The following is a 24,932-nucleotide window of genomic DNA, read 5'->3' on the forward strand; positions in this document are numbered from 1 at the left end:
ATTTCAACAAATTTACTGAGTTACAGTTCATATAAGGAAATCAGTCAATTAAAATGTATTAATTAGGCCATAATCTATGGAGTTCACATGACTGGATGGGGGCGCAGACATGGGTGGGCCTGCGAGGACATTGGCCCACCCACTTGGGAGCCAGGTCCACCCACTGGGGAGCCAGGCACAGCCAATCAGATTGCGTTTTCCCCCACAAAAGGACTTTATTACATACAGAAATACTCCTCAGTTGCATCAGCAGATCTCAGATGATCCCGCAGGGGAAGATGCGGAGGTCCTGGGCTGGCGTGGTTAGACGGGAGGCGGCTTTTGGTAGAGAAATGAACATTCAATTATCTGGCAATAGCTCTGGTGGACATTCCTGCAGTCAGCATGCCAATTGCACACTCCCTCAAAACTTGAGTCATCTGTGCCATTGTGTTGTGTGACAAAACTGCACATTTTAGAGTAGTTTTTATTGTCCCCAGCACAAGGTGCACCTGTACAATGATCATGCTCTCTAATCAGCTTCTTGATATGCCAGACCTGTTAAGTGCATGGATTATCTTTGCGAAGTAGAAATGGTCACTAACAGTGATGTAAACAAATGTGTGCACAACATTTTTCAGAAATGTAGCTTTTTGTGCTTATGGAAAATTTCTGGGATCTTTTATTTCAGCCCATGAAACATGCGACCAACACTTTACATGTTGCGTTTATATTTTTGTTCAGTATATGTTACCATTGTTCAGGTAAAGGTTTTGGAGAGACACATCCTTTGGCTTTCTTAAGAAAGTGATGTCGTTGGTTCTCCCGAGTGGCGCTGCATCACAGTGCTAGCTGCTAGCTGGGTTCGAGTCCCGGCTCTGTCGCAGCTGGCCACGACCGGGAGACTCATGGCGCACAACTCCCCTAACCCAGCGTCGTCTGGGTTAGGGGAGGTTTTGGCAGGCAGGGATGTACTTGTCCCATCGCGCACTACGACTCCTGTGGCGGGCCGGGCGCAGTGCACGGTGGTCGCCAGGTGTACGGCGTTTCCCCCGACACATTGGTGTGGCTGGCTTCTGGGTTAAGTGGGCATTGTGTCAAGAAGTGGCTTGGTTGGGTTCTGTTTCGGAGGACGCACGGCTCTCGACCTTCACCTCTCCCGAGTCCGTACGGGAGACAAGACTGTAACTACCAATTGGATACCATGGAAAAGGGCTGAACAAAAGAGTGAAATGAAATACAAAAAGAAAATAGTTAAAACAAGAAAAATGTATTAAAGAAAGTGCTGTCAGCACTGAGCAATCTGAATAAACCTTGGCCTAGTCTCTTGGAAACCTAATTTCCATTTAGCCTAAGTAAAATTGTCAATCCATGACAAAACATTAATCTGAAGTGCAAGGCATGATGCTCCCTACCGTAAATTCTAACCCTAACCTTAACCTTAACCATTACAATAAGCATTTGACCTTTACATTTCAACTGGGTGTGGATGTCCCAAGGGTGCCAGATAGCAGCGACCCTATCAGGAACCAGTCTGGCACTTGACTAGTCAACACAGATGTTGAAGTATCTCAAATTAATCTCAAAATGTTCATTTTTGGTTAATTACAGTTCACATTCATACTGAAATTGTTGTGAGGTCAAGACATAGCAATGTTCTGCGTAAGCAAATAACCCATCTTACTTTTTTTATAGCAAGTAAACTGGACCTCAATTCGAGTGTTGTTGGCCGGTCCACAATTGCGCTATGGTAAACAGTACCACCATGTGGGTATAAGACAAAACTGCAAGAGGTGAATATTTGCATCTCAATTGGTTCATGAATTTTCTATAATGGATATGATATTAACATAGGCATTAATTACCTCCGTTATAGGTGTGTCATGAGACATCAAGACAGGTAATGAAAGTAACTATCAAAAATATTTAACCTGCAAAGCTCACTGACTGTGCTTGCTGATCTGTGTTTTTCGTTTAGCAAAAGGAGAGCAATGATATCAATAAATCAATAAAACAATAATATCAAAATCTTTGTTTCACATCTTTGTGCGAGGGATATTACGAATTATGCAAAATATAAATGGAAGCAATTATTCCCACGCGCCTCGCGTAAACTTGCACGGACCACCAGTGTCTGTTCCATCTCACATCTTCGCCGTCTTCGTCACGTGGTGTTTTCAGGATCGGGCTGTGGGTGTGTCTTATTCCGTCCGGTTTCATTCATAACTAAGATCGGCATTTAACGCCCAAATTAAACTATGCGGAGAAGGCTGACGCTATTTGCGTGTGATGGACAGCGTCAAATGGACCACATGAAGTAACCCAGAATAAGGTAAGTGTGTCTCCATAGTGGGCTTTCGCTTTTATCCATACAGCCAATCCATCTGTTGCCTTTGATTTATGATTGAATTATATATTCTAGTAGAATGGAGGGATAGTGCACACTACAGATTGTAGCCTACTCTGATACAGTTTACATGTAGTCATTCCAGCACTGCCCTATATATCAGGTAGGCTAGTTGGGGTAGTAGGGGATGTGATGTGGATAGGAATAGCGACCCATACTGTAGAATACAATTTTCCACACATATTGCTGATAAATCTCGCCACACCATTGCGATGAAAATGATACAGCGATGTCTGATTGTGAAGTTTGCCATAGCCTATGCAGTACAATAAGCACTTTTGTTACATAAAAGGCAACAATAATTGCCGATGATGGTCAAATATATTCGATATTATATTTTGGTAATAATTCACACCGCTTGGCTGTTTACTGGAAGATGTGTGTCAAAAATAAGATGGTGCATAAATGTGCAACGACTTCCTTGATCAGCGGTTTCTCGGAAGAAAAGATGCTGAGATGAGCGCTGTCTCAGCACCAACCCGAGGAGAGAGAGCGCGCTTCGGTTATCATCAAAGGGGAAAGAAACTGCGGGGTTACTTCAATGCATGACGAGACATGATGTGACGTTATTTCAAATGTTTCATATGTAGAAAAGAATGTGCTAGAATATCCACTGACTTACTTTTTGTTGCCGTGCCAATATTTCTGATGCCCAGAAAGCATGATATTATATGGATATTATAGTGAGGAACATTACATTATTTCGCATAATTAAAAAGTTAGACAAAGCGTTTAATTAGGCTTAGTCCAAGGATCTGGGTCACATCATTTCACTTTCACCTGCTGTGACACATCAGCCCTCATCTCTGATGTGGCAGGCTTCACTCACAGCAAGTGTACTAGACTTCTGCTGTTTCCTCAAGTACAGGCACATCCCTGATTATTTCAGGGACAATCTATAGTCCTACAATGGTATGATTCCCCCCGAGGGGAATAAGGGAGGAGAAAGCTGCACTCACTAGATCACTTTGCCCTGAGGAATTGTTCATCTTGGCACCATTTTTTAGATTTAGTCTAGTCTTAGTCATTTTTATTAAAATATAATTATGTCTTAGTCACATTTTTGTCATTTGAATAATAATTTAGTTTAGTTATTGTCAAAATGACAAAAACAGTGGGCCATTTTAGTCCACTAAATGCCCTTTCATTTTAGTCACATTTGAGTCACATAATATTTTTATTGCCTCATTAACCTAGTAGTGTGCTTTACTGTCATAAGCTCATTTATTTTGGGTATAGTTCACCGCATGAGGAAGTGAAAACTCAAAACACATTAGCTAGAACGGTAAGACTAAACATAATACTCACTGCTAGTAGTCACGTAAACAGTAAATTGAATGTCCTAAAAAGTGTTGCAGTTGTAGCCTGCTACCCTATGCGCTCTGACTGCATCGCTTCTTGTTTTTAGTACAAACATTCATGTGTTGGAAATTCCAAATTGTTTGCATAGTCAACTTACACACAGAACTGACACACCCACTTACCACACCAGACATGCCACCTTTTCACAGTCCCCATTCCAGAACAAATTCAAGGAAACTTACAGTATTATACAGAGCCATGATTGCATGGAACTCCCTTCAATCTTATATAGTGCAAGTGAACAAAAAACCTGGTTTCAAAAAATGAAAAAAAACACCTCACGGCATAACGCCTCTCCCCCATGTGACCTACTTGTTGTGTGTATGTACTGACATGTGACCTACTTGTTGTGTGTATGTACTGACATGTGACCTACTTGTTGTGTGTATGTACTGACATGTGACCTACTTGTTGTGTGTATGTACTGACATGTGACCTACTTGTTGTGTGTATGTACTGACATGTGACCTACTTGTTGTGTGTATGTACTGACATGTGACCTACTTGTTGTGTGTATGTACTGACATGTGACCTACTTGTTGTGTGTATGTACTGACATGTGACCTACTTGTTGTGTGTATGTACTGACATGTATTAGTAACTGATACACACACACACACACACACACACACACACACACACACACACACACACACTACATGTTAATGTTTTTAATTTTTGTAAATTGTAAAGTATTTTGTCTGGTAATGTCTTTTTCGTTGTGTCTGTCCCCAGTAAGACTAGCTGTCACTATCGGCGTCGGCTAATGGAGATCCTAATAAAATCAACAACAACAACAAAAATCACTCACAATGGCGGATACGCAATTCTACATTTCGCGCTTTGTATCTTAAAGGCATAGTTGCTTTATGAGCTCAATATTAAGAGATGACAAATAAAACATATACCCACAGAAAGCTGAGAACAAACATAGTTGCTTCTAAGGTTTGTGTTTCCAGCGATTGGATTTTGAAATGTTATAAAATCAGAAGCCTTTTTTCTGTCTCCCGGAGCACACATTGAGGGAGAGGAAGTGGCTCGCACATCACAGTAGCAGGCCCCATCGAAAGATAAGTAAAGTGGCTCCAAACGTTGCCCCTTTTTCTACCGGGAGCTTTTTCTACCGGGAGCTTCTACCACCGGAAGATTATGGTGTGTGCCTTATTTGCATCAAGGTTGCGTTGCTGCCAGATTGGAAACCCTCCAAAAACTCTTGTCCAGTCTATTTACTAGTCAGATTTTAGGGACAGATCCAAATGTACTGGGGGAGGGGTGGTTCAAAATAGTGGAGGGTTGTCAAAGTTCTCTTTCTGCTTTGGGGAGGGTTGTGGGTTTTTTGAGGGGGCACAGGGGAGGGTAGTCAAACAATGTCTTGACTTCCTTTTGATATTACCCTAATAAAGTTTAGAAACGTTTGTGAAGGTTTGGTATGGTGTGGCTACTATTAAGCTACAGCTACTGCAGGCCTGTGATATGAAGGGAAAGTGCCCCGGTGCTCCAACTGACTCTGACAGTTGGAAGAAGTTTGTTTTAGGCCCACTAGAGTTATATATACAGTATATCACAAAAGTGAGTACACCCCTCACATTTTTGTAAATATTTGAGTATATCTTTTCATGTGACAACACTGAAGAAATGACACTTTGCTACAATGTAAAGTAGTGAGTGTACAGCTTGTATAACAGTGTAAATTTGCTGTCCCCTCAAAATAACTCAACACACAGCCGTTAATGTCTAAACCGCTGGCAACAAAAGTGAGTACACTCCTAAGTGAAAATGTCCAAATTGGGCCCAATTAGCCATTTCCCTCCCCGGTGTCATGTGACTCGTTAGTGTTACAAGGTCTCAGGTGTGAATGGGAAGCAGGTGTGTTAAATTTGGTGTCATCGCTCTCACACTCCCTCATACTGACTGGTCACTGGAAGTTCAACATGGCACCTCATGGCAAAGAACTCGCTGAGGATCTGAAAAAAAGAATAGTTTTTTTGCTTACTACATGATTCCATATGTGTTATTTCATAGTTTTGATGTCTTCACTATTATTCTACAATGTAGAAAATAGTACAAATAAAGAAAAACCCTTGAATAAATAGGTGTGTCCAAACTTTTGACTGTTATTGTATGTCCTGTCAATTTACAAGTAATAGGGTTTATGACTTTCCTGTTTGAAACATTTGAACTGGGCTGGTGGTTGTAGAAAGCTCTTCGCTCTACTAAAGGACTGAGCAGGTTGGATGAGGTTTTGCGTAAAATAAGGTGCTCATATGGTGTGGGGATGGGACAATGTTTTTCTGAGCATGAATCAGAGTTTTGCACACACACATTCATGCCAAAGAGATTATGTGGTAGTCTCTGATGAGAGTAGTGTATAGAGCAGATTATTGTATTGTAATACAATCAGAAGAACAAGAGAGACGTGGGATTAGCCATTGCACGCACACACACACCCACATGCACACCTGGTACACAATTTATACTGTATATGAGGTCAGTGCTGTCTCACTGCTAATGCATTCCACTTAAATGTAATACACAAGTACTTTGGGTGGCAGGTAGCCTAGTGGTTAGAGCATTTGGCCAGTAACCGGAAAGGTAAAAATCTGTCGTTCTGCCCCTGAGCAAGGCAGTTCCCTAGGTGCTGTGGATGTGGATTTAAGGCAGCCCCTGTAACTCTCTGATTCAGAGGAGTTGGGTTAAATGTGGAAGACACATTTCAGTTGTACAACTGACTAGGTATTTCCCTTCAATTTGTTGTTCTAGGAGATTATCGTGAACATGTAAGACCTACGGAGCAGCAAGGGGAACTGCCCCTGCCTACCTTCAGACTGTGCTCAAATCCCACACCCCAACCCGAGCACTCCGTTCTGCCACCTCTGGTCTCTTGGCCGTCCCACCCCTACGGAGGTTCAGCTCCCACTCAGCCCAGGCAAATCTTATATCTGTCCTGGCACTTCGATGGTGGAATGAGCTTCCCCCTGAAGCTAGGACAGCAGAGTCCCCGCCCATCTTCTGAAAACACCTGAAACCCTACCTCTTCAAAGAGTATCTTAAATAAGACCTCTCAGTCTTAACCCCACCCCCACCCCCACCCCATTAAAAAAAATACTTGCACTTGTCTATTCCTATTAGCCCTGACTTTGCTGATAACTTCTGTACTGAGGAAAAATGTGCTTACTACAACTATGTGGTTTTCTCACCTAGCTATGTTAAGATGAATGCACTTACTGTAAGTCCTTTAGATAAGTGGAGCACATGTTAAATCAGGCTCCAGACAGTATCAGGGCAGCCTGCGCACAAGAAAGAACTAGACTGGATAGTTTATGAGTATCTAAGCTCTCCTCTCCTTTCCCCTCTTCTCTCCTCTCTCCTCTCCCCTACCCTCTCATCTCCTCTCCCCTTTTCTGTCTGTCGTCCTCAGGGTTCACTCTCTCTGACCTGGACCATGAGCAATGACTCGCCTGTACTGACAAGCCTGACGGAGAACTCCACCGTAAGTACTGCAGCTCTCTACCTCCTGTCCTCTCTCCATCCATCTTGTGCTCTCCTACTCTCTCTATCTATCATCTCTCCACCTTCTCTTCATCCGTCTCTCTCCATGCTATCTTCATCCTCTCTCCTACCTCTTTTCTCACACTTCTCCCTCTCTCTTTATCTCCCCACAATCTCCATTCGGTCTCTTCCCTCCATCCTCTCTCTCCATCCTGTTTTTTCTCTCCATTGAGCCCCCAGTCTATGTGCCCAGTAACCCAGAAGCAGACATTGGGTTCAGTGGCTGGCTGCAGCCTGTCATGTCAGATTAGCCAAGTGGGTTTCAGTGGGTTAGTAATATGGTCTGCAGGTAGCCGGCCAGGGTTTCAGTAGGTTAGTAATATGGTCTGCAGGTAGCCGGTCAGGGTTTCAGTAGGTTAGTAATATGGTCTGCAGGTAGCCGGCCAGGGTTTCAGTAGGTTAGTAATATGGTCTGCAGGTAGCCGGCCAGGGTTTCAGTAGGTTAGTAATATGGTCTGCAGGTAGCCGGCCAGGGTTTCAGTAGGTTAGTAATATGGTCTGCAGCTAGCCGGCCAGGGTTTCAGTAGGTTAGTAATATGGTCTGCAGGTAGCCGGCCAGGGTTTCAGTAGGTTAGTAATATGGTCTGCAGGTAGCCGGCCAGGGTTTCAGTAGGTTAGTAATATGGTCTGCAGGTAGCCGGCCAGGGTTTCAGTGGGTTAGTAATATGGTCTGCAGGTAGCCGGTCAGGGTTTCAGTAGGTTAGTAATATGGTCTGCAGGTAGCCGGCCAGGGTTTCAGTAGGTTAGTAATATGGTCTGCAGATAGCCGGCCAGGGTTTCAGTAGGTTAGTAATATGGTCTGCAGGTAGCCGGCCAGGGTTTCAGTGGGTTAGTAATATGGTCTGCAGCTAGCCGGCCAGGGTTTCAGTAGGTTAGTAATATGGTCTGCAGGTAGCCGGTCAGGGTTTCAGTAGGTTAGTAATATGGTCTGCAGCTAGCCGGCCAGGGTTTCAGTAGGTTAGTAATATGGTCTGCAGGTAGCCGGCCAGGGTTTCAGTAGGTTAGTAATATGGTCTGCAGGTAGCCGGCCAGGGTTTCAGTGGGTTAGTAATATGGTCTGCAGGTAGCCGGTCAGGGTTTCAGTAGGTTAGTAATATGGTCTGCAGGTAGCCGGCCAGGGTTTCAGTAGGTTAGTAATATGGTCTGCAGGTAGCCGGCCAGGGTTTCAGTAGGTTAGTAATATGGTCTGCAGGTAGCCGGCCAGGGTTTCAGTGGGTTAGTAATATGGTCTGCAGGTAGCCGGCCAGGGTTTCAGTAGGTTAGTAATATGGTCTGCAGGTAGCCGGTCAGGGTTTCAGTAGGTTAGTAATATGGTCTGCAGGTAGCCGGTCAGGGTTTCAGTAGGTTAGTAATATGGTCTGCAGGTAGCCGGCCAGGGTTTCAGTAGGTTAGTAATATGTTCTGCAGGTAGCCGGCCAGGGTTTCAGTAGGTTAGTAATATGGTCTGCAGGTAGCCGGTCAGGGTTTCAGTAGGTTAGTAATATGGTCTGCAGGTAGCCGGTCAGGGTTTCAGTAGGTTAGTAATATGGTCCGCAGCTAGCCGGCCAGGGTTTCAGTGGGTTAGTAATATGGTCTGCAGGTAGCCGGCCAGGGTTACAGTAGGTTAGTAATATGGTCTGCAGGTAGCCGGCCAGGGTTTCAGTGGGTTAGTAATATGGTCTGCAGGTAGCCGGCCAGGGTTTCAGTAGGTTAGTAATATGGTCTGCAGGTAGCCGGCCAGGGTTTCAGTAGGTTAGTAATATGGTCTGCAGCTAGCCGGCCAGGGTTTCAGTAGGTTAGTAATATGGTCTGCAGCTAGCCGGCCAGGGTTTCAGTAGGTTAGTAATATGGTCTGCAGGTAGCCGGTCAGGGTTTCAGTAGGTTAGTAATATGGTCTGCAGGTAGCCGGTCAGGGTTTCAGTAGGTTAGTAATATGGTCTGCAGATAGCCGGCCAGGGTTTCAGTAGGTTAGTAATATGGTCTGCAGGTAGCCGGCCAGGGTTTCAGTAGGTTAGTAATATGGTCTGCAGGTAGCCAGCCAGGGTTTCAGTAGGTTAGTAATATGGTCTGCAGCTAGCCGGCCAGGGTTTCAGTAGGTTAGTAATATGGTCTGCAGCTAGCCGGCCAGGGTTTCAGTAGGTTAGTAATATGGTCTGCAGGTAGCCGGTCAGGGTTTCAGTAGGTCAGTAATATGGTCTGCAGGTAGCCGGTCAGGGTTTCAGTAGGTTAGTAATATGGTCTGCAGATAGCCGGCCAGGGTTTCAGTAGATTAGTAATATGGTCTGCAGGTAGCCGGCCAGGGTTTCAGTGGGTTAGTAATATGGTCTGCAGGTAGCCGGCCAGGGTTTCAGTAGGTTAGTAATATGGTCTGCAGGTAGCCGGCCAGGGTTTCAGTAGGTTAGTAATATGGTCTGCAGGTAGCCGGCCAGGGTTTCAGTAGGTTAGTAATATGGTCTGCAGGTAGCCGGCCAGGGTTTCAGTAGGTTAGTAATATGTTCTGCAGGTAGCCGGTCAGGGTTTCAGTAGGTTAGTAATATGGTCTGCAGCTAGCCGGCCAGGGTTTCAGTAGGTTAGTAATATGGTCTGCAGATAGCCGGCCAGGGTTTCAGTAAGTTAGTAATATGGTCTGCAGGTAGCCGGCCAGGGTTTCAGTAGGTTAGTAATATGGTCTGCAGGGGCCTCCTGTCAACGTTCCTCACTCCCTGCACTTGTTAATAGCCCATCATATGTGAAAAAACCCACTTATGACTCCAATCCAGTCATTTGTCATACGCTTAGGATCTGGAAACAGATTAGGGATTTTCTTAACATACCCACTGTTTACATAGACAGCCCGATTAGCCTGAATCATGCTTTCCACCCTGCATTGGATGATGTGGTGTTTTCACAGTGGAGGGAGAAGGGGCTCACAACAATTGGTAATTTATACATAGATGGTCAGTTAGCTTCATTTCAACAATTACAGGCAAAGTTCAACATGCCAACAACACATTTTTTCAGATACCTCCAAATCAGGAATTTCTTAAGGACACATATCCCACAGTATGGCATTAAGCCCAATAGTCCTACATTAGATAGCTTGATACTTGTCAAACCCCATTCAAAAGGGTCGGTCTCTAGACTGTATGATGTGCTACAGGCCCACATAGAGGTATCCACAGACACCATTAAAAGGGCTTGGGAACAAGAACTTGGTTCAGAAATCTCAAATGAGGACTGGATAGAAGCTCTCAGGAATATAAACCACAGTTCAGTGAATGCCAGACACAACCTTGTACAGTTTAAGGTGATACACAGGTTACACTACTCAAAAGTAAAACTGCATAAAATATTCCCGGACACCTCACCACTGTGTGAGAGGTGCAAGCAGGATGAGGGGACGTTGACCCACTTATTCTGGACATGCCCTAAATTACATGCTTACTGGGCTCTCATTTTTGATTACTTATCTAAGGCCTTTGATAGAGTTCTAGCCCCAGACCCATTGATCGCTCTGTTTGGTACAGTTGATGGGAATAACCAGGAAGGGAAAGCTGTCTCTCTGTGTACTCTATTAGCCAAAAGGCTCATATTGCAATTTTGGAAATTGGAGACTGTACCTACCTTTGAAATGTGGTTACGGGATTTAGGGAATGTAATACATATGGAAAAGATTCGATACAACACCTCCAATAGAAGTCCATTGTTTTAAAAAATATGGCAGCCGATACTGGATAAATGGTCTAGCCCCGCTTCATAACTGGGCTGACGATCTGCTGCTACTCTGTGCTGTACTCCACTCAATATTTATTTTTGGCTGAACTACACTGCTTGTAATGACTATATGCTGTCTTCTTATACATGTACCACCTAATAGGATTTTGTTTTATTTTGTGTATGTGTGAGTTAACTTTTGTTTTGTCCTCTAAACTGGCCATCCCATTCAACAGTACAATGAATGTCATTGTTTGTATTGCTGTCTTTTTTACTTTATTTTTATTGGAAAATAATAAACATATTATAAAAAAAAAAATATGGTCTGCAGGTAGCCGGCCAGGGTTTCAGTAGGTTAGTAATATGTTCTGCAGGTAGCCGGCCAGGGTTTCAGTAGGTTAGTAATATGGTCTGCAGCTAGCCGGCCAGGGTTTCAGTAGGTTAGTAATATGGTCTGCAGGTAGCCGGCCAGGGTTTCAGTAGGTTAGTAATATGGTCTGCAGCTAGCCGGCCAGGGTTTCAGTAGGTTAGTAATATGGTCTGCAGGTAGCCGGCCAGGGTTTCAGTAGGTTAGTAATATGGTCTGCAGGTAGCCGGCCAGGGATTTAGTAGGTTAGTAATATGGTCTGCAGGTAGCCGGCCAGGGATTTAGCTGCTCCCACTGAATGATTGTGTTGTTCTTACTGTTGAGCTGAGTTGGTAAAAACATCAGATTGCATTATTACACTATAGTAACTCTGGCAGTGGAGAAGGTGTGTGTGTGTGTGTGTGTGTGTGTGTGTGTGTGTGTGTGTGTGTGTGTGTGTGTGTGTGTGTGTGTGTGTGTGTGTGTGTGTGTGTGTGTGTGTGTGTGTGTGTGTGTGTGTGTGTGTGTGTGTGTGTGTGTATGATGTTTCCTGTAATGATAACTGAGACCCACCAGGTAATTGTGCTGCCTGTGAGGCTTTCCCTGAAGGATCTGAGCTCGTTCTGCCCCTGAGCAAGGCAGTTAACCCCCAACAACAGCTCCCGAGCGCCAATTATGTGGATTTAAGGTAGCCCCACGCACCTCTCTGATTCAGAGGGGTTGGGTCAAATGCAGAAGACACATTTCAGTTGTACAACTGACTAGGTACCTCCCTTTCCCTGTTACTACGCCATAACACACTGTACTCCATCCCCACCTCACTGTCTAGACCTACACACAGTCTTTACATGAGTCCCCCTCCTGCTGAACCTATGTACTAATGGATGAACCCTGTGTGATAGGTTATTCACTAATACACTTCTGTAGTCCAGTGACAGAAAGAGGATGAAGGCAGAGTAAAAATGAATATGCTGATGATCACTTATTTAAATGTGTTCACGCTTTCCAAGGTCAAACAATAGGCACACAATTATTTTTGTTTCATTAGCGAATCTAGCGATGCTTTGATCCGAGGCCTGGTTATGCTAGCAGCTAACCTGACGCAAGCTGTTTTCATTCTCAGAAGGGCATTCAATTGGAAACCATGGCTCCCTCTCCCTCCCAGTCATTCCTCGTAGAATATTCGCTCAGTTGCTGGATTGTGTGTGTGATTGGAGTTAACAGGTTGACAATGTTTGATTGATGGTTGGTGTTCTGGAACTTTCCCCAGAAGCTAATTCTGAGGGTTCCAAATTCCTCTGAGGGAAATGTAGAGTTGCAGACTCAGATCATTCCCCTATCTCTACATTCTTTCTTCTCTGTCTGTCTCTCACTCTTCTGTCTCACTCTCTCCATCTCGCTCTCTCTCTCATTCTACCCCCCCCCCCCCCCCTCGCTCTCTCTGGGGTGCATTAGTTATTAACTCAGTATACAGTAATACTGTGTGGAACAGTAATACTGTGTGGAATTTCTAGGTTGACCTTGTTGTTCCCTCAGTCAAGGTCATGAATCACTGTAGACTCTTGTGATCTAGAGGGCTTCCCCATCCATAGTATGGAGTGTTCTGTCTTTCACTCAATCACCAATCTTAGCATTACTCATAGCACATTTGATATCACAGCCAATCCCTTACTGTCCTCTCTGTCTTAATCATAGCGTAATTAGAGTAGAGGGGTGTGTTAAATGAAATTCAATATAGAACTGCTTCGTCATTGGCTTTTAATGGCCCTCCATTATCAGAATCAGTCCATAATAAAACATCAGCAGAAAAGTCTGGTTCTCACTGCTTACCACGGTCTGACTGTCTCCTCCTGATGATGCCGCCCTGTCGCCCCTCCTCTCTCCTCTTCTCTCTCTCTCCTCCTCTCCTTGTCTCACCCTCTCTCCTCCTCCTCTCCTCCTTTCCTCCTCTCTCCATCTCCTCCACTCCTCCGTCTCTCCCCCTCTTCCCCGTCTCTCCCCTCTCTCCTCCTCTCTCCTCCTCTCCCCCTCTCTCCTCCTTTCCCCCTCTCTCCCCCTCTCCTCTACATCGTCCCTCCTTTTCTCCACCCATTTCCATTTTTAGCGTGCAGAGTCCTCATTTTCCCCTCAGTCAGATGAGCAGGGAAATTGAATTAAAGGTCTCATTGACGTTTCGATTCTAATCCTGAGGATCACTTAGGGAAGACAGAGCACGTTAATCACAAAGTACATGTGTGGCTTACATCTTTCTGTATCAACGCAACTCCTTATTAAATATTACACTGCTGAGCTGACACAGTAATGGGACAAAAATATTTATTCTAACTTCCAAAGGAAAATGATCTTTTTCCCAGCTGCACTAGTCATGTATCTGAGATGTTGGCTTGGCACAGTAGATTCACACACGCATTCACACAAACATGGTGTGAAAACATAATGCATTTCAAAAGAATACTGTACTGCAGGCTATCTATTCAATCATTGATTGACAATACAATACATTATGACGCACAACAGTAATGCAATGCAAAACCCTTTAATGGGATGCAAAGTATGAAATACAATAGATTTTCTATCATATTTCTGTCACCTATCCAGTCATTTCAGATCTGTGTACACTGAAAGTGTTAGCCACGAGGGTAAGCTGCTAGGCTAAATAAAACCTGAAGAGTCACACCCAGTTTCTCCAGATAGAAGTTCCCTTAACCAAAGATCTATTTGGGAAACTTTTACCGACTCCCATTGGTTGAAAGGGGTAGTGTCTAGGGTAAGGTACGAAAAGTGGAAATGGTACTAGGCCTCTGACCCTTATGGTCCTTCCCTCTATACAGGAGGTACCAGTGTCAGCAGGACGGGTGGAGAACTATGTGATCCTGCTGGTCCTGCTGTGTGTGTTCGCTGGAGGTTCACTGATCCTGTTGCTGTTCTGTCACCGCTGCTCTGTGGGCAGCCGCCGATACTCCAGGTACCACACACTTCTCACCTCTACAGTAACCACACCTACAGCGTTATAGGTCATGTCCCTGGCTCTAACTCCCAAGCGTATTATGTATTAACAAAACTGTGGCACGTCTGCACAGAGAGATTAGGAGACACAGTGTTGAAGTGATTAGGATAGAAATGGATTACTGCTCAGAGTGAAATCAAAATGAGCATTAAATCTTTGATGCCTGGAGACAGTTCTATTTTTGACCGCAAAGGGCAAAGAGACAGTACCAATAACACTCCCTTTCTCCGTCTTTTCTCCCTCTCTTTCTGTCCTCTGTATGCAGGGCCAGTGATGATCCAGAGAAGACTAATACCACCTATGTGGAGGATTCACAGCCCACACAAGGTAAGGAGGATGTACATTCTACTTCCGTTTAGACACAGAATGTTTTTATTAAAACCATAGAAACTGACACCTTCTCCTTAAATGTTTTCCTCTCGTCTCATCTCCTCTCCTTTCCTCTCCTCCCCTCTTCTTACATCGCCTCTCCTCTCCTCCCCCTCTCACGTCACCTCTCCTCTTCTCTCCTCTCCTCCCCTCCCCTCCCCTCCTCTCCTCTCACATTGCCTCCCCTCTCCTCCTCTCTCCTCTCCTCCCCTCTCTCCAGACATCACTATAAGGCTAGATGAGTCAGATGCTCTCTCACCGTCTAGCTGCCATGATGAAGAGACAGACAGGTTCATGTCCACCTGCTCTACTGGCCGCCGTGTCTCCTTCAATGAGTCAGCTCTTTACGAAAAGGAGAGCAAGACTCAGGACAAAGGACGCAGGTACAGGACAATGTTATTTACAAAATGGCTGCCATGTATCACTCAGGTGTATGTTGCAACACAAGTACAGATTGGTGGTGGAAGTGGAGAGTCGTCTCCATACAATGTTAAGTCTTTTGAAGCAAGGTCTTCCTTGAAAAACAATATCTTTATCTCAATGGAAACTTGGGACTGAATTAAATGTAGATACCATTTCCTTCCTCTCCTCCTACTCAGATACACCCTCACAGAAGGGGACTTCCATCACCTGAAGAAGGCCCGTCTGACCCATCTCCCCCTGGCCCCCCCTCCCTCTACCCTGAAGATCCTCACCATCATGGAGTGTGAGTCTACAGAGAGCAGCAGCCTCAACGTCAACGAACCGCCCACTCCCAAACTCCCACTGTACCAGGTAAAGGTAAACATCCACATTTTACATTTAGCATGATTACTTTTCCATGGCAAAAAAAAACCATAGCATTTATTGGTTAGGGGCATTAGAACTTCAGGTGTCTGGGAAGGTAGATAAATATCTAGCTGACTCAACTACTCAACCAGAGGTGGTTGGTAGGATGGAGGATCTATAGGAAGACTCATTGTAATGGATAGAACGGAGTAAATATGTTTGATGTGTTTGATACCGTTCCATTGATTCCATTCTAACCATGACAATGAGCCCATCCTCCTGTAGCTCCTCCCACCAGGATCCTCTGTACTCAACCTACTATACAACCTTGCGATTGCTTTTCCCTGATCATCCTAACTGAACCTCGTGTGTTGTGTAGTCTTCTGAGAGGGCTGGGCCCGCCTGGTTGTGCCAGAGCTCTGGTAGTGCCCTCCCTGGAGACATCCACCACTACATCCTACTGGACTCCAGACTCAGCCACAGTCCACCAATCCTGTGCCCCCCAACCCCCCGCTCCAGAACCGTGAGTATTATACATGACTTTATACACACACCACTACAGACTCTGATGAAGAGGTATCACTCTCTATTTTGGAACCCTGTATGCCTCTGGGTGACAGGGGTTCGAGCCCCCACTTGGCTGTCCTTAAAACCCTTTCCTTGACCCTCTCTATATGTACATTATCTCTATATCTACGTCATCTACCGATCTCTACTTATACTCTATCTGCTTTGACAGGCGGAGGCCGTAGGGGACGGACCACGGGTTAGGACAGAAGGAGAGATGGAGATTACAGGGATGAGAGGAGTGAGGGGAACGTTTCCGGCCCCCATCCACCGGGGTTCCGTTCTGCACTTCTTCTGCAAACTGAGACGGCATGCCAGCTTGGAGGGGGCCGGGCCTTACTTCAGGAAGTGGAAGTTTGACAGCAGCCATCGTGCCGCCAGTCTAGACGCCAAAGGTGAGAGGTCATGTAGCTAGGCTAGAGGCATGTGTCTGGTTTTATTAAGTTAAACTTTTTGGACTAATGTGAAATTTAAAGGTAATTTCCAATTGAGCCGACATACGGTGCATTTGAAAAGTTTTCAGACCCCTTGCCTTTTTCCACATGTTGTAACGTTACAGCCTTATTCTAAAGTGTATTAAATAGTTTACCGTAAAGGCCTGATTGGTGGAGTGCTGCAGAGATGGTTGTCCTTCTGGAAGGTTCTCCCATCTCCACAGAGGAACTCTGGAGCTCTGTCAGAGTGACCATCAGGTTCTTGGTCACCTCCCTGACCAAGGCCCTTCTCCCCCGATTGCTCAGTTTGGCCGTTCGGCCAGCTCTAGGATAAGTATTGGTGTTTCCAAAATTCTTCCATTTAAGAATGATGGAGGCCACTGTGTTCTTGGGGACCTTCAATGCTGCCTCGACACAATCCTGTCTCGGAGCTCTACGGTCAATTCCTTCGACCTCATGGCTTGGTTTTTGCTCTGACATGCACTATCAACTGTGGGACCTTATATAGACAGTTGTGTGCCTTTCCAAATAATGTCCAATCAATTGAATTTACCACAGGTGGACTCTGTCTACAATCAAGTTGTAGAAGCATCTCAAGGATGATCAACGAAAACAGGATGCACATGAGCTCAATTTTGAGTCTCATAGCAAAGCGTTTGAATACTTATGTAAATAAACTATTTCTTAAAACCTGTTTTTGCTTTGTCACTATGGGGTATTGTGTGTAGATTGATGAGGACATTTTTTTATTTAATCCATTTTAGAATAAGGCTGTAACGTAACAAAATGTGGAAAATTCAAGGGATCTGAATACTTTGTGAATGCACTGTATGGAGCGTTTACCGTGAATGCACTGTATGGAGCGTTTACCGTGAATGCACTGTATGGAGCGTTTACCGTGAATGCACTGTATGGAGCGTTTACCGTGAATGCACTGTATGGAGCGTTTACCGTGAATGCCCTGTATGGAGCGTTTACCGTGAATGCCCTGTATGGAGCGTTTACCGTGAATGCACTGTATGGAGCGTTTACCGTGAATGCACTGTATGGAGCGTTTACCGTGAATGCCCTGTATGGAGCGTTTACCGTGAATGCCCTGTATGGAGCGTTTACCGTGAATGCCCTGTATGGAGCGTTTACCGTGAATGCACTGTATGGAGCGTTTACCGTGAATGCCCTGTATGGAGCGTTTACCGTGAATGCACTGTATGGAGCGTTTACCGTGAATGCGCTGTATGGAGCGTTTACCGTGAATGCCCTGTACGGAGCGTTTACCGTGAATGCGGAAACAATGTGCTATTGATTGAATCGAGTCCTAAACTGCATTGGAATCAATATGAAGATAGAAGAGAGGAGAACACCGTGTGTGTGTGTGTGTGTGTGTGTGTGTGTGTGTGTGTGTGTGTGTGTGTGTGTGTGTGTGTGTGTGTGTGTGTGTGTGTGTGTGTGTGTGTGTGTGTGTGTGTGTGTGTTTCCCCCAGGCTCTCCTAAGAAACGTCCATTCCAGAGACAGAGAGCAGCCAGTGATAACACAGACCCAACTGAAGAGGACTCACCCCCTCCTCACCCTTCTCCCCCTCTCCGCCGTGACATCATCCAGCCCCTCCCCTCCGCACACAGCCAGAGCAGCGGCCTCCAGCGTCTCTCTGCAGGGTCGCTATTGCCCCCCACCTGCCCACCCTCACCCTGTCTCAGCAGGTACCATTCACGGACTCTTACTTCTAACAAACAGTATTATACTCATATCGGTTATAGGGGTACCCATTGAATCTGAATACATCATAGGATAAATTCCGTAACTGAACTACTTTAGATAAGTGCAGTGTGTTAAGAAAGATAAGAGACAGGCAGGTGATAAATAAAACATGTGGGTGTTATTTGATGTTGAATCTACCTGATGTCTCTCTGTCTCTGTCTCTCTGTTTCTGTCTCTCTCTCTGTTGCTGTCTCTGTCGCTCTCTCTATCTTTCTCTCTGTCGCTCTCTCTGTCTGTCTCTCTTTCTGTCTGTCTCTCTTTCTGTCTGTCTCTCTTTCTGTCGCTCTCTCTCTCTGTCGCTCTCTCTCTCTCTCTCTCTGTCTCTCTCTTTCTGTCACTCTCTCTGTCTGTCTCTCTCTATCTCTGTCTCTGTCTCTCTCTCTCTGTCTCTCTCTCTGTTTCTCTCTTTCTGTCTCTGTCTCTCTCTCTCTGTCTCTCGCTCTGTCTCTCTATATCTCTGTCTCTGTCTCTCTCTCTGTCTCTGTCGCTGTTGCTGTCGCTGTCTCTGTCTCTGTCTCTGTTTCCGTCTCTGTCTCTCTGCAGGTTAGAGGTGGAGGCGGTGGTAGAGGCTGCCAGCAGCAGCAGGACAGAGAGAAACGCAACTCACCCACCACCAGAGCCCCCTGAGACCCAAGAGAGAGGGCAAGAGCCTGGGGAGGAAGCGACGAGAACAGGGACAGGGTTATGGAGAGAAGCTGGGGCAGTGACAAGAACAGAAGCAAGAGAGGAGGTCAATGAATGGGTTGGGCCAGGAGAAGAGTCAGATGAAGATGAAGAGGAAGAGACAGATATTTTAGGGACAGAACAAAGGGTGGGTATGGGATCAGAGATAATGGAAGGTCTGTGTGCAGACGAAGCCCAAGAGGGAGGAGAACGTTTCCAGGCAGAGCTAGGAGCTGAGGCAAGGATAAGGGCAAGGACTGCGGATGGGTTGGGGGCCACTCCAAATACAGAAGCAGGGATGGGGGTAAGAGCCAAGACAGGGGTAGGGGCTGTTCTGGGAACAGAAAGAGAGGTCGAGTCAGGAGACAGGTTTGAGTCAACGTTAGAGGTGGGGGCAATAATAGGGGCAGAATTAGTAGTTGAGGCAGGGCTAGGGGCATCAGGGGTGAGGATAAAGGCAGATTCTGGATCAGGGTTAGAAGGGGTGCTAAGTGCTGGAGCAGGGCCAGGGTTATGGGAAGATCCAGGGCCTCGATCAAGGTCTGGGTCTGGGGTGTGTATCAGTCGACAGGAGAGCTCTGAGACCCAGCCCTCTCTGTACAGAGACATCTGGAGCCTGCGAGCCTCTCTGGAGCAGTATGCCTCCTCGGACCAGAGCAGCACGGACAGGGAGTCCATACGCAGCGACGCCGACAGCGTGTGTTCACTAGGAGGCGCTGCAGCCCGGTCCGGCTTTGCTGCCTGTCTCTCCCAGGACCTTGGCGACGAACTGGAGGAAGAATGGGAGTATGGGGACACGGGAAGGGAGGGGGGAGACAGAGGACAGAGGGAGACAGAGGGGGAGGCGGAATACAGGGACACTGGAAGAAAGATTGGGCACAGGGGGGTCCAGAGGAGAGATAGTGAGGGAGGAGGAGGAGAAGGCGGAACCGGGGTAGGAGGAGGAGGTGAAGGGGAGGCGGGCAGCCGGAAGCTCCTGCAGATGGATAGTGGGTACACGTCCATTGAGGCTCCAATGCGGGCCCCTGAGGAGCTGAGGCTGTTCGGGGCCCCTGTAGGCCCTCGAGGGAAGACGGCGTCGGAGAGAAGGCTGTTCTTCACCAGCTCTGGGAGGAAGGGCACCGTGTGTGAGAGCTTCGAGGCCAAGGTGTTCCAGGAGGAGCTGGAGGATGAGATGGGAAAGAGTACTGAGGGGGAAGAGAAACCTTTGAAGAGGTCCCCAAGGTCTTCTAATGGAGGAAAGACGCTTATTCTCAAAGAACCACTACATTCGGTATCACCACTAAAATCGCTACAACTGCAACAACTGCCTCTACAGTCGCCCCAACCCCAACCTCTTCCCTCGCCACGGCCCGTACGCCTCCGTCGGCGTGACTACAGCATAGACGAGAAGACGGACGCACTGTTCAACGAGTTCCTGCGTCACGATCCCCGCTTCGACCAGCAGGAGTCGCCGCTGCGCTCCCGGCACCGCTCGCGCATCCACCTTCGCAAGCAGTGGCAGCGCCACAAGCAGTACAGCGACCCGGGGTCTGGTGCTGCGGGGCGCTACTCGCCCTCTCTGGAGAGGCAGAGTTTCAGACCCTTACGGAGGGGCGACAGTGCGGGATACCCTCTAGACACACGCTATCACAGCACACTGTCTCGTATCGCCAGCGCAGCCGACGAGGAGACCAGTGAGGGGGCGGCTAGCGAGGGAGCAACCAATGAGGGTGCGGCCTGTGAGGGTGCGGTGCATGAGAGCACACACGTTAAGGACTCAACCAATCAGGGCACAGGGAATGAGACTGTAGCCAATCAGGACGCAGCTAGTCTGTCATCTGACACACTGAGGGCTGAGGCCAGTGGGATGGACCCGAGGGTAGACAATTACAACAACAACAGTAGCCAAGGTTTGACTCTATCAGAGAGTTACTCCTCTGTCCCCACACAGAACCCTCCTGTGGCTCTCCCTAAGTCACTGAAAGACTCCCACATAGATCCCCCTATTCTCCACATTGAAGAACCTGAATCCCCAGGCTTAAATCCCCATCCTCAGCCCCAGGCTCAGGCTCGATCCCCTTGCCTGTCTGATAAGCTTTCTGTGACCCTGGAGGACAGGCTCTACACTGGGCTGTGGAGGACAGGGCAGGGTCAGGGAGGACCAGAGTATGTGGTTGGAGCCATCTCCCTCTCCTCTTCTCCTGAGCCCTCCAGCCCTGTGTAGCCGGCCGCCAGTTAGGTTCATGTCATCTCACTTCAGTTCATTCAATGGATGATTTTGTTCTATTTCTACTATATAGCATTAAATAAACAAAAGACCTTCCCACATGTAAGTGACACACCCTTTTCTCTGGCTTTGAACACTTCCTCATGACTGACATCACTTCCTGTACAGGTATAGGCATCTGCATTGCTTGCTGTTTGATTGATAGTTCGTGCTATCTGGGGTCCTTGGGGTGTCCCAATCCTAATCCTAAACCTAACCTTAACCCCTACCCTAACCATAACCCTAACCCTTACCTAACCTTAACCGTTTTAAATTTCAACTTCAATTGGGTGACATCAGATTTGACACGTCCCAAGGATACCGTTTAGACTTAGAGGCTCTGATACAGGTTTCTTGACTGATACTTTACGCAATTCATATGATATGACAATATGGCTATTGGCTGCACTCTCTATTCTCTTCCCGTGTGACTCCCTACAGCCGTATGTTACCATGAAACTAGGTGCTGTGGCATCTTTTCTGGTAGACTATGAAAGATAGAAATCTGCGACCTTAGATTTCCATATTTACCGGTATATTCTTGCTTTAGATAGATATTCATCTCGGTTAACCCAGAACTAAAACCTTGCGTAAATTGGTCAACATATTCGAGCAACAGTAGTTGTCACGAAGGGATATCTATGTCAGTAATCAAGTTTTCAAGATATATAACTTTCAAAATATAGAAATACAGCCGGTATGATGCATTTTGAAAGTTATATATCTTTGAGAACTTGATTACTGACATGCAAAATATGTTTGGACTATATCAACAATGGAATGAAACATATACCAAAATATAATTTTGGGGTGAAATTTTCCTTTAAGCACTGCCTTCGCCCCAATCCTGATGCTCCAAATAACCAGTGATGAAAACCCAAAGACCAGAACTTTGTCCCATGCAGCCCATCCCTTCGTGACAGATTATACGTTTCTACGAGAGATTAGATAGCTATCCTTGCTAGGAAATTAGATATCCAATTCCTAGCTAGATTGTTGCTAGCATTTAAACACGCCCCTATCCATATTGACGGGACGGCAGTGGAGAAGGTGGCAAGCTTCAAGTTCCTCGGTATACACATCACTGACGATCTGAAATGGTCCACCCACACAGACAGTGTGGTGAAGAAGGCGCAACAGCGCCTCTTCAACCTCAGGAGGCTGAAAAAATTTGGCTTGGCCCCTAAAATCCTCACAAACTTTTACAGATGCACAATTGAGGACATCCTGTCGGGCTGTATCACCGCCTGGTACGGCAACTGCACCGCCCACAACCACAGGGCTCTCCAGCGGGTGGTGCGGTCTGCCCAACACATCACCAGGGGAAACTACCTGCCCTCCAGGACACCTACAGCACCCGATGTCACAGGAAGGCCAAAAAGATCATCAAGGACAACAACCACCCGAGCCACGGCCTGTTCACCCCGCTGTCACCCAGAAGGCGAGGTCAGTACAGGTGCATCCAAGCTGGGACCGAGAGACTGAAAAACAGCTTCTATCTCAAGGCCATCAGACTGTTAAATAACCATCACTAGCCGGCTTCCACCCGGTTAAGCAACCCTGCACATTAGAGGCTGCTGCCCTATGTACATAGACTTGAAATCACTGGCCACTTTAATAATGGAACACTAGTCACTTTAATAATGTTTAAATAATGTTTACATACTGCTTTACTCATCTCATATGTATATATTGTATTGTATTCTATTCTACTGTATTTTAGTCAATGCCACTCCAACATTGCTCGAACTATTATTTATATATTTCTTAATTCCATTATTTTACATTTAGAATTGTGTGTATTGTTGTGAATTGTTAGATACTACTGCACTGTTTTGAGCTAGGAACACAAGCATTTCGCTACACCTGCAATAACATCTGCTAAATATGTGTATGTGACCAATAAAATGTGATTTGACTTCCCTGCTCACATCCTTTTTTCTGCCATAATAGTGTAATTTACAGCATGATATGTGTGTAAACAATGTGAAAATGAATACTGTACAGTTTTACATAATAGGAAATGCACTTTGATGGGAAGATAATATGGTATGTTTGTCATTTTCCTCATTCCAAAACGTCTTCAAATGTCCTTCTCATCATGAGTATCATTGAGTATGGGTAATGTCATCATGATTATCATTGAGTATGGGTAATGTCATCATGATTATCATTGAGTATGGGTAATGTCATCATGATTATCATTGAGTATGGGTAATGTCATCATGAGTATCATTGAGTATGGGTAATGTCATCATGATTATCATTGAGTATGGGTAATGTCATCATGATTATCATTGAGTATGGGTAATGTCATCATGAGTATCATTGAGTATGGGTAATGTCATCATGAGTATCATTGAGTATGGGTAATGTCATCATGAGTATCATTGAGTATGGGTAATGTCATCATGATTATCATTGAGTATGGGTAATGTCATCATGATTATCATTGAGTATGGGTAATGTCATCATGAGTATCATTGAGTATGGGTAATGTCATCATGAGTATCATTGAGTATGGGTAATGTCATCATGAGTATCATTGAGTATGGGTAATGTCATCATGAGTATCATTGAGTATGGGTAATGTCATCATGATTATCATTGAGTATGGGTAATGTCATCATGAGTATCATTGAGTATGGGTAATGTCATCATGATTATCATTGAGTATGGGTAATGTCATCATGATTATCATTGAGTATGGGTAACGTCATCATGATTATCATTGAGTATGGGTAATGTCATCATGATTATCATTGAGTATGGGTAATGGGTGTCTGTCCATAGAGTTGACTGGATTCTAGTCTGGTAGTTTGCTCCATTTATGCATTCAAAACAAATTAGCACCCAGATTACTTGAGTAACACATGATGACAAGATTTGACTCAGGTTTGGTTTGATATTCATATTGATTCTCTATTTTTTTAAATATATATCATTGTTATTTATCTATTTATTCAAATTTGCTCATTTTATGTGCTCTCCTGTATTGCATCTTCAATGGCATCATATTAAACGTAAAAAAAAAACAGTTCATGAAATAACCCCTAGAAAATGGGAATATTTTGTGTAAAGTTCTACCATATCTAGAAAACAAATGGTTGTCTATGCTCTTCCTCTTTTGTCCTCCCTCTCCAATTTCCCAGACCCCTATCAGCACTAGAAACCAGAAATTATAACTACAACTCATTCCAATTCCATGACATCGACCTTCCATCCTCTCATGTTGTGTCTGTATATTGATTATAGAAGGGGAATCCATTTCCCCCTGGAGGCCTGAGCTGAGGGAACAGGGATGTGTCGCAGGCAGCTGTCTGCTGGATGAAGGGCACTTAACATAAGCCTGACTGACACAATACTCTAAGGCTACGTTTACACAGGCAGCCCAATTCTGATCTTTTTTTCACTAATTGTTTTTTCTTTACCAATCAAATCAGCTCTGAGAAAGATCTCATGTGAAAAGGTCTGATGTGATTGGTCAAAAATATCAGAATTGATCTGCCTGTGTAAATGTAGCCTTAGTGTATGGTGTCAGTCAGGCTGATGGTAAGTCTCCTTCATCCAGCAGACAGTTATCACCAGCCTGACTGACACATGATATTCTGTCTGTCAGATAAACCTTCACACTCATGGTGTAGAGAAAACAGACAGAGCGACAGAGGGTGAGGGGAGAGAAAGAGGACAGACAGAGTGACAGAGGGTGAGGGGAGAGAAAGAGGACAGACAGAGCGACAGAGGGTGAGGGGAGAGAAAGAGCACAGACAGAGCGACAGAGGGTGAGGGGAGAGAAAGAGAACAG

General features: G+C 45.5%; 1 protein-coding gene across 1 annotated transcript; it reads left to right on the forward strand.

Annotated features, from left to right (window-relative positions):
* The first annotated feature begins 2,179 nt into the window (after positions 1 to 2,179).
* LOC139551393 (voltage-dependent calcium channel beta subunit-associated regulatory protein-like) lies at positions 2,180 to 23,049 on the forward strand. The gene is made up of 10 exons (XM_071362875.1): positions 2,180 to 2,311; positions 7,167 to 7,238; positions 14,147 to 14,280; positions 14,588 to 14,649; positions 14,912 to 15,074; positions 15,291 to 15,465; positions 15,839 to 15,982; positions 16,199 to 16,421; positions 17,942 to 18,158; positions 18,760 to 23,049. The coding sequence occupies exons 2-10, from the start codon at positions 7,191 to 7,193 to the stop codon at positions 21,083 to 21,085; spliced, it is 3,492 nt and encodes a 1,163-aa protein (XP_071218976.1). The 5' UTR covers positions 2,180 to 2,311; positions 7,167 to 7,190; the 3' UTR covers positions 21,086 to 23,049.
* Positions 23,050 to 24,932: the final 1,883 nt, after the last annotated feature.

Source organism: Salvelinus alpinus, chromosome 23 (assembly GCF_045679555.1).
Source record: "Salvelinus alpinus chromosome 23, SLU_Salpinus.1, whole genome shotgun sequence".
In the NCBI taxonomy this organism is placed as follows: Eukaryota; Metazoa; Chordata; class Actinopteri; order Salmoniformes; family Salmonidae; genus Salvelinus; species Salvelinus alpinus.